This window comes from Silene latifolia, chromosome 3 (assembly GCF_048544455.1).
Source record: "Silene latifolia isolate original U9 population chromosome 3, ASM4854445v1, whole genome shotgun sequence".
Lineage (NCBI taxonomy): Eukaryota > Viridiplantae > Streptophyta > Magnoliopsida > Caryophyllales > Caryophyllaceae > Silene > Silene latifolia.
In genome coordinates this window covers 7,717,437-7,727,651 of record NC_133528.1, presented here as the reverse complement: position 1 = coordinate 7,727,651, position 10,215 = coordinate 7,717,437, and the positions used below count along the sequence as shown (strand labels likewise).

Below are 10,215 nucleotides of genomic sequence, written 5' to 3'. Positions count from 1 at the left end.
AAATTATAAAAAATATATCATTATTCATAATTTTTATTTCTCTACGAATAGAGATTATATTTGATATATTTTGTTATTTATTTTAATTTTTCTCATATATTCACATCATGTAATTGACATATTCATATCATATCACATAATTATTCTTATTCCTTTAAATTATTTTGTATTATGCGGTTTAGATATGGAATAAAACATTCAAGATCGTCATTGTTCAATATATTTGAACAAATAAAGTCATATTCACTAAACTGAAAGTGAATATAATAGAGGCATGAGATGAACACACTACATAATACATATTCATCAAAGTACAATGTCATATTCACTAAACTAAAAGTGAATATAATAGTGTTATGTTGTGAATATCGCATTATAAAGCACATATTCATTATACAACATTGTCATATTCACTAAAATTAAAGTGAATATGATAGTGTCATATCGTGAATGCAACACTACAAAGCACTTAAACTGAATATGGTAGTGGTAACTATTTCTTAAAAGTGGAAGTTAATTTTTGGTTTTTCAAAAAAAAAAAAATAAGGAAGTTGAGGATGATTGGGGAGTGGGGAGAGTGGGAGGGAGTATAGAGCATCCTACACATGGGTGTAGGATATAAGAATTGGTGAAATTGGTCATCATCGTCATACAAAAAAAAAATAAAAAAAAATATATAAAGGACATATACTCGTATTAATTTATTAGTAAACTTTTTTTAAATTGTATATTGGTTTGTATTAGAAAGTGGAAGATCTCAGCTTGCTAGTTTGGACCAACGACCTAATTAAAACCCCATCGCATCCCTCTTTTCCGCCGCCGCCGGCGAAGTTCCGGCACAAATGCCGATATTTTTCCGACGATCATAATTCTTGTTTCTTCTTCAATTAGTCGATCACAATCTCATTTTCCGCCATTAACACAGTATTAATTAATACTTCCTCCTAATTATCAGCCATGTTTAGGTTTGTTTTCTTCTTCACTTTAATTTTGCGTAATTAGGGTTTATGATTTGGGAATTAAAGAGGTTTTATTGTTTAGTTCTGCTCTTAATTGTATGAATATGATGATGATGATTTAGTTGTACTTGTTTTGTGATCTAATGCTATTTATCTGCGGTTTCGGTTAGTCTTGTGTAAGGCGGTTTTATGTTACTATTGAGTAAACGAATCCCACTAGCATGAAACATCAACCACCGTCATGCGACATACTTGTCTAAGGTTAGCTCATTAGGAAGCGGTTTTCATTGACTAGCACTGTTTGGAGAGGTTTATTTGATAGTACAATTCTAGTGAGAGAAAGCATTGTACGGAATAGCGATATGTTTTATCCAGTTCTATAAAGCAAGCAAAACTAAATATTACTCACTCCGTCCCGGTCATTTGTTGTCCTTTCATTTTTCCACAAAGACTAAGGAAAGAGGAGATGACCAATTACTAAATGACATGTGGATGAAATAGAGGGTGGATGACTAAATTGTTCATCAAATGCAATCCTAAAATAGAAAGGACAACAATTGACTGAGACACCCAAAAATGGAAAAGGACAACAAATGACCGTGACAGAGGGAGTACAACCCAAGGTCCGACATATAGGAAGAAACCTTTGAGGATGACCTGTACACACGCTGCAAGTATTTGTGATTTATCTGTGAGATAGCTATGGTTAATTGGAGGCCTAGGTTATACACAAATTGCCGTAAGGTTGTTATACGGCGTATGATGACCTTTTATTGCTTTTGCACCTCATTTATTGATAGTAGTTAATGATGAGTTGTAGAAGGTACTGTAAAGTCGTACGCTGTACATAGCGGTGGATAGTTACTGTTGTTTGTCACTTTGTTGTGGAGCTGGTTTCGTAGTAAATTTTGTCGGTGTATCAGGGGATGATTACTGGTCGAAGCTAGGGTTTAAGCTTGTGTATATTACCTCGTGTAATTCCCCTTGTGTTAAACATGATGCAGTGTGCTTTATGTATTGGTGAGGGTGTAACAAGTTTAGAAACTCAAAATTACAGAATACAAATTTTTGGTGTATATAGGGTTTGTTGTTGTTAACACTAATGCTGCAAACATCCGACCCTCGCTTGTCGCGTGATTTGGAGGCTGGTGTATGTTGTTGTTGTTGTTGTTGTATAAGGTTTGTTCTTGTTGTTGTACACATAAAGTTACATTTTGGGACTTGTTGTATAGGGTTTTTGTATATTTAACCCTTTAACTTATGATAGTTTTTATTTTTAGAAGTTAAAAACTAGATATGAAGATGCAGGCTTTTTCCCAATTCAAATGAAGACGAAGCTTTAATTATTAATTTGATCAAAATGGCTTCCTAAAAGTATTCCCACGACTTATATTGTGAAGTAGCGGTCACTCGATGCAATTCTAGATTCAATTTTCATTATGGGATAGCTTCTGCCTGTTTTCAACACATGGTTAGATTGCATACATCTAAAACCCTTTGTCTCGCCTTAGACTGAAACCTTAGAGACCCTAAGGTAATATTATCATGTATGTAGACGCACATTACGTTATTACCCATATGAAAATTCTGGAACAGGTAGTGCGAGTAGAGTTGATATGCGGGAATGTTTATAAAAGTCTCCATATATGATCTTCCTACATTTGTTTCAAATGGAAACCAATATCTATAATAATATCATTGAAAATTGAGTGAAGTGGCAAAGTTTAGAGATGAGACAGATGATATATTAGCACCCAAAAAAGAAAGTAAGAACATAATGGGACAACTCTAAATGGAAAGTAACAAGATAATAGTGGGATAGATCTAAATGCACCTGAGCAATGTTGATGGAACATTGATTGTCTTTTTGATGCAGGATACTTCTCAGAAGTGTTGGGAAAAATACCAAGTCTTCTGTAAAAGGCCATTCAAGTAGACTTTCTGAATTGAGAGGGAATGGACCTTGGGTCACGAAGGAGTCATTTGTGCCACCGTGTAGACATTACCATAGTCAGTTCTCTTCATACCCAAAGAACAAAGAATTGTGTTATATTTTCAAGAACGTTTCTTCCTTGCATGCAACTAACAGTCTGAAACATTATGCTCAACTGTCATGGAAGAGAATTTCACACAAGAGGCTTTACAGTGTTGCTACGCTTCCCAATGTTGGCAGGCTTGCAAAAGCTTTCAGCCTGTCTTCTCTGCGATATCATTTGCTAATCTACGGTGGTTTTGGTCTACTGTTTGGAGGGCTAACAATGGGCCAGACAGCAAGTGCAGAGGCCGAGAACTTATCCTCCATTAATCCTGTATATAGGTGCTCTGAAGATAGTCAGGCCTTCTTGACCAGCTTATTTTCAGCTATTATTGAATTCCTTGCTTTGATTCTGAGGGCTTTGTATCTGTCAGTATTGTTTGCTCCCTGCATATCAATGGCTCCATTTGCGGATAGCTTTGGTCCTGAATTTAGAAAATTTTGGCTACAGGTTCTCCATCGAACTCTTGAAGAAGCAGGTCCAGCATTTATAAAATGGGGTCAATGGGCTGCCACACGACCTGATCTTTTTCCTGGTGATTTATGTTCAAAGCTATCAGAGCTACAAAGTAAGGCTCCTGAACATAGTTTTGAACACACCAAAACAACTATTGAGAAGGCTTTTGGTCGTAAAATCTCAGATATTTTTGAAAGCTTTGATGCCACACCAGTGGCTTCTGGCAGTATCGCTCAAGTCTACCGGGCATCATTGAAATTAAGGAGCAAGGGTCAGAAGGTGAAGCCCGTTGAAGTAGCAGTGAAGGTTAGACACCCTGGTGTGGGTGAATATATCAGGAGAGACTTTGTCATTATTAACACAGTAGCTAAAATATCAAATTTCATACCAGCTTTGCGGTGGCTGAGGCTAGACGAAAGTGTGAAGCAATTTTCAGTTTTTATGATGTCACAAGTTGACCTTGCAAGGGAAGCTGCTCATTTAAACCGATTTATCTACAACTTTCGTAGATGGAAGGATGTATCTTTTCCGAGGCCTGTGTATCCATTAGTTCATCCTGCCGTGCTTGTGGAATCCTTCGAGCAAGGTGAGAGCGTGGCACACTATGTTGAGGAACTTGAAGGGGGTTGCCATATCAAAGCAGCACTTGCTGACATCGGCACTCATGCTCTTCTGAAGATGATGCTGGTAAGAACGCTGGGAGCTTTCAAGTACTCAACTAATGAATGTGGTTGGTTTGATTTTATTCTTTCATTTAGTTATTTGGGCTTCTCGAAAGTTCTTACATCTTTCTCTGATTTGTGGATGCACCTTAGTTTAAAAAAGCGCGCCTTAGATGAGGCACTAGCCAAAGCGCCTCGGTGCGTTTTAGGTGCGCCTTTTGGACAACGCTCACCTAACAAGGCTAACTAGTACTCACTTTTCATATCTTTTAGACGCCATTTCTTTTCCCCATTATTCCTGACTTTATTCCTTCACACGTTAGCCAACTTGAAAACTCCTTAAAAGGCTATTGTTGCCCAAAATTTAATTTGGAAATTACAAATTTGTTATCAAAAATAGGGGTTTTCTTGTCCAAAGGCGCGCGCGCCTTCGCCTTGGGCTTTGCGCCTCGTTGCCTCAACCCCTTCGCATCTTGGTGCGCCTTGCGAAGTTTTAAACTAAGGTATGCGCTCCTCAAAGCATATCCTTAACAGCACAAAATTCGAATTTTAGGCTTTTTAGCTGGATGAATATTATTACAGCATTACTGAGCCATATAAAAAACGAAACTATCCAGTTCACACAGCTAAGCTATTGTAGGCTACCCATTTTGGATATTCGACACTCAGACATAGGGAAATGTGATTTGCAATTGTGGGTTTCCTGCCATACCCTTCTCTTTTTTGTGGTTGTTAATTGTTCGCTAGAATGAATTAGATCTCGTGATTACAATTTCTTCAACGTGTCATCAGCTTTGTGGAACATGGCACAAGACTATTCCCTTCAACTATTCACGGAATCTTTAGATCGAATAGCATGTTTGTCCATTTATTTAAATTTCTTGTGCAAAAAGGATATTACTGTATTTAAAAAGAATATTTCTCCGTTCATTTCTTCAGGTGGACAACTTTATCCATGCAGATATGCATCCTGGCAATATACTTGTTAGGGTAGCACGGAAGAAGTCTCCACGGAGGCGGTTAATGAAATCAAAGCCTCATGTCGTATTCCTTGATGTAGGCATGACTGCTGAATTATCTAAAAGTGATCAAGGGAATTTATTGGAGTTTTTCAGGGCTATTGCAAAACGTGATGGGCGAACAGCTGCAGAGTGCACCCTTCGATTGTCAAAGCAGCAAAATTGTCCTAATCCAGAGGCCTTTATTGAGGTGAATTTGACTGAAAACTCTTTCCTCTATTATTCAGCTTCATTCATCCAAGAAATAATCATCACTTTTGAAATTCCTCCGTCTGTGATTGATCATAATCATTATTCTGTGAATTCATCTTGAATCTTGGTGTTTCTGTTTACCAGGAGGTAAAGGAGTCTTTTGATTTTTGGGGAACTCCGGAAGGTGATCTAGTCCACCCAGCCGACTGCATGCATCAGTTGCTTGAAAAGGTCAGGCGTCATAGAGTTAACGTTGATGGGAATGTCTGCACTGTGATTGTGACAACCTTAGTTCTCGAGGTAATCAGTCTTTTCCTACACTCATGTCATTAAACTTACATTAACGCCTAATTACGTCAAAGTCAAATGGGAAGAACATTGCGGGATTAGAAGGTGTACTTATAGTTCCTCATCTGAAAAAGGCAAAAACTCAAAGGAAACTAACGTAATCACCAAACTTTATCGCTCTTGTAGGGTTGGCAGCGGAAGCTTGATCCAGGGTATGACATGATGAATACACTGCAGTCATTGTTATTCAAAGCCGACTTGGCAAAATCTCTTGCATATACGATTGAAGGAATCATGGCTCCTTGACATTGATCTACTGGTATTTAACTACCCGACAATTTTGTAAGTAATAATAAGTCAAATCGAGCAAACAACATATACAGGTACACTATCTTGCCTTGATTCCCTGACGTCTTTTGGTAGGATTCTTATTTATCACGTCATTTTGGTACACATTCCTGTTATTTGGAGTACCCATTTTTGTAAAGGCATTCCCACGGACAAATCCGTATTTGGGCATAGTAAGAATCTTCTTTTTGAAATTTTGATGTTATTTTGAACCATTGAATTAGCCAAAGGAAAAAGAAAATCTGGCAAAATAGTTCTTCCAGGACGTGAAGAGTGAAGGTTCCTTGGGTGAAGACGGAAGCTTCTCTGTTTTTGTTTTACGTAGTATATTATTGGAAGTACGTCTCTTGCACAACAGTGTCGCAATTATTTGTCATCAAAGCCAAGTTATTAAACGGTCTCATGTACCCCAAACTGTATAAGTATCAGTGTACTTTTTTTTGGTAAAATGTCACTATTTCAGGCAAAACCGTTTTAGTACAGTGATTTTGCACTTAATTTGAGGCAACCCCGGTTTATAGGGCAGTGACTTTGAAAGGCGGCCGATATATGTTGCTGTTCTACGATTCCACCAGTTTTAAGGGAAGATATGTGCCAATTGCCCTTCCGATTAGGCGGCCATAGTTTTGGCGCCAACATAAACCAAAAACTATTTATGTAGTATGGATTTTGGTGGTTAAACAATTAATTTGGCTGATATTACAATAGGGGTAATATGAAGATATTATTATTATTATTATTTTTTTTTTTTTTTTTAAATTAGCATAAAGGGATAAAATCCCAGAGACCTACCGCGAGTAGGGTCCCAGATAGTTATATTAATTAGTTATATTAATAAATAAAATATGATGGAATTCACGGTGTGTAAACTATACTTGTATATAACTGGAGAAATAAATCGTCAAAGCTGATCACCAAAATCAAATAAGTACGATCATAATTTCAAAAAAAATGCAGCATTCTTCCCGAGCAGTAAAAAAAATTGATCTCAAGCAATTATATAACGAGCTGACCAGACTCACTGGACCGACCTGAACCACATCCATCGATCATAAGTCGTAAAAAGTATAAAGGGAAGTGAAAAATTGCATGGATTAACTAGTGATCTGCATTCCAGCAGCAACACCCTTCATGGTGAGGCTGAGGATGTCTTCGAGACCCGAGACATACTCGATCGACTGGTTCCACTGAACCAGCTCACCCGCGTTTTTGCTTGTGGGCTTCAAATACTGTACCACAATTCTCGCGTGAAATCCTTTCATATTCCGACTCTGGCAGTGGCCTATGGTTCAGAAGCAAGATAATTGCAAACGATAGTGGTTATGTACAAGCATTTTACAATGATGACACGAAAACCATTCCCATAAATACTTACATAAGACGGTTTTACATAAAAACCAACTTTTAACAACTTCTGTGGTACATTATGCACCTAGTCTAGATTTTTGTAAGTTGCATCTTCTGGGATATCTGATGTTCTTTCTATACGATAGTAGCTGTCGTAAACATTCGTGTGTGTTGTATGATTTATCAGGTCAGTTTGGATAAGGTCATACTTCGCTTAGTACTGTTACTTCTGCTCAGATGGGTGCCATCCTGCAAATCGTAGTTTCAAGCCATGACCCTCCTGCAAACTCTGCGATGCTCTACTGTAGTCGATAATCGACTGCAGAGGGGTAGAGGCCAGAGGGCATTTCTGGTATCAGGATATTCTCAATTATGCCTATTCCCATCATAAGAAACTCTGAAACTGAGAACCGAGAGCGAATTTTGGAAAGAAAATTTTCGTTATTTTCTTTACCAAGACCCAACAAGGAAACTAGGAAAGTCCATCTAGATTACATACCACAAAACGAAACGCAAAAAAAAAAAAAAAAAAAAAAAAAAAACCAATGTGAAATAAAGAACTTATAACCTTAAATTAAGATCAATATTTTCGCCTACTTCACCATTACAAGCATTATGACTGGTTGGTGCCGCTGGTGATTCTGACGTCGCTTGCAACTCTGTGGATGGGAAGAGGCTAATACATCTAGGTTGCTGGCTTGAACCTCCATATCTCGTATCGACAAAGGCATCATCATAGCTTACCTACAAAAAGAAGCCGATTTCCAAAATGGTTCTCTGAAGTATAATGCATATTGCCTGAAGGGCTGAAGTAGAATGGGTATTACTTGAATGACTTACTTGATATGGTAAATGTTTAAAATGTCTTGAAACGGAATTATGAAAAGACGGTGTGATTGTCGCAGGAGCAAGGGTGAGTAGTTCTTCATTACAGTTGCCAGTCTGTGATTTACTGGCATTACTGCTCTTCCTCAGGTTTGTTGTCGATTCATGTGTGACTCTTGGACATGACCGGAAATCTCTGATAAAATGGCAAAAATCCGAGAATGTCATACATGTAACAACGATAACAACACAGTCCGAATCATAATCCCAAAATTATCGCTTACCTAAAGATTGGAGGTTCCAAGTTATGCATCGTCCCTCCGTTCTGACATGATGTTGATTCCTCTGATCCGATGGGTGGATTAGGGATTGGAGCAAATGTGCTCCGGAATTTAGGAATTGGAGGCTCGTCTATCGAAAAGGGACATCCTCTTTTCATACCAACCATCACCTATACTACATCAACACCAAAACTTTGACAACTACTCCCAAATTCCGATTCAAAAACTAGAACTGTTTCGGAAAAAAGAAATTCAATCTAAGGCTATTTGTTACAATATAAAACCGATCTTGAGACTCCAACCATCAGCTTACTTAAGCTGATGGTTGGAGTCTCAAGATCATTTGTTAGAGTATAAAACCGATCTTGGGATTCCAACCATCAGTTTAGATCGGTTTTATACTCTAACAGCTTAACCTTTTGGTTGGAGTACCAAGATCGGTTTTATAATCTTAAACATTATGTGATGAAGTAGTGGTACCTTTTGATCATCTGGCCAAGATGGCAAGTAATTGTTAACATAATTTTGGTTTGAAGGGGGCTCCATTAGAAAACTCGTCACAGACGAATAACATGGCGAATTCATTAATGTTGTCGACGATACATTATTCACCTGCAAACAAAAAAAACATACATAAGGCAAGATACTGATATATACAACAGACACACACAGTTCAGAAAAACCAACATTGTATATATATAGACATTATTACCAATGAATTGGAAGATTGTAAATGCTGATAGGTATGGACTTTCGGCATAAGATTAGGCACCGGTCCAATCGAACAAGTCTCGTATGGCAAACTCAAATCGCGTAAAAAGGAAGAATTGTTTTCCCTTTTCTGATCATTACACAACTCATGGTTATTCCACAACATAGGCAAATTAACATTATTTCCATTGAAAGGAATTGTTGGCCATCCAAGACTAGGCATCGAGTGGGTCCTTAATAAAGGACCCGATGGAATCAAAGGCGGTGGAGACGGAGGAGGTGGCGGAGGAGGAGGAGGAGGAGGTGGTGGTGGTGAATGTTTTGCATGTTTTTTTTGTTGTTCTTCTATTCTAATTTTCTCAAGTTGTGCCACACCTAACCCTCTTTGTGGTACTTTTGTTTGCTTCAATTTCTTTGATGATGTTGATGATCTAACAACATTACTTTCATCACCACAATTACTATTATCACACATTTGATTTTGATCTTCTTGAATCATCCTTGTTGGTTAATGATCACTAACGCGGAATGAAATAGTAAAATCAACTGTAAATGTGGTCGTTACAAAATTCAATACGCCAGACGGTGATCTAACCATTCTTACTCATGTAAAACATCCTTAAACCCTTCAATTAAACCAAAAAATGGATACAAATTAGACCAAGATTAATTCTTTACATAGTGATAGATCATAAATAAAAATAAAAATTAAATAATCATATAAAATTAAAGTATTTTATATGATTAATACTTGTAGAAAAAATGTTAATGAAAACCCATGTAGGTTTTTCAATTTTAAGAGAAGATCACACATGATATATACTTAAAATTTAAATCTCAACGGATAAAAAAAAATTAAGAACATCTTTTTAAGAGTATTTGAATATTTTAATATATTTTAAAAATAGTAGATTCAGCTGAAAAATTTAAGTTACATTTTCATGCAATCTCAAATTGGGAATTCTTCAAGATCCCAGAAATAAAGGAGGGCATTACAAATTGTTGGAAATGATCTAGTTACTCCAAAATATGCCTAGGATCAAAATCCCGTCAGGGTTTGTACTTAAATCCCGTCAGCAACAAATTTGCCA

The 10,215-nt window shown here is 37.2% G+C and overlaps 2 protein-coding genes across 2 annotated transcripts; one reads left to right on the top strand and one right to left on the bottom strand.

The window, feature by feature from the left end:
* Positions 1-696: 696 nt before the first annotated feature.
* Positions 697-6,468, top strand: LOC141647016 (uncharacterized). The gene is made up of 5 exons (XM_074455047.1): positions 697-965; positions 2,836-4,138; positions 5,053-5,322; positions 5,469-5,624; positions 5,799-6,468. The coding sequence occupies exons 1-5, from the start codon at positions 958-960 to the stop codon at positions 5,916-5,918; spliced, it is 1,857 nt and encodes a 618-aa protein (XP_074311148.1). The 5' UTR covers positions 697-957; the 3' UTR covers positions 5,919-6,468.
* A 1,200-nt stretch (positions 6,469-7,668) lies between these two features.
* Positions 7,669-9,895, bottom strand: LOC141647017 (uncharacterized). Its single transcript, XM_074455048.1, has 5 exons — positions 9,126-9,895; positions 8,894-9,025; positions 8,417-8,583; positions 8,148-8,328; positions 7,669-8,051 (listed from the first exon to the last, which is right to left on the bottom strand). The coding sequence occupies exons 1-5, from the start codon at positions 9,621-9,623 to the stop codon at positions 7,869-7,871; spliced, it is 1,161 nt and encodes a 386-aa protein (XP_074311149.1). The 5' UTR covers positions 9,624-9,895; the 3' UTR covers positions 7,669-7,868.
* Positions 9,896-10,215: the final 320 nt, after the last annotated feature.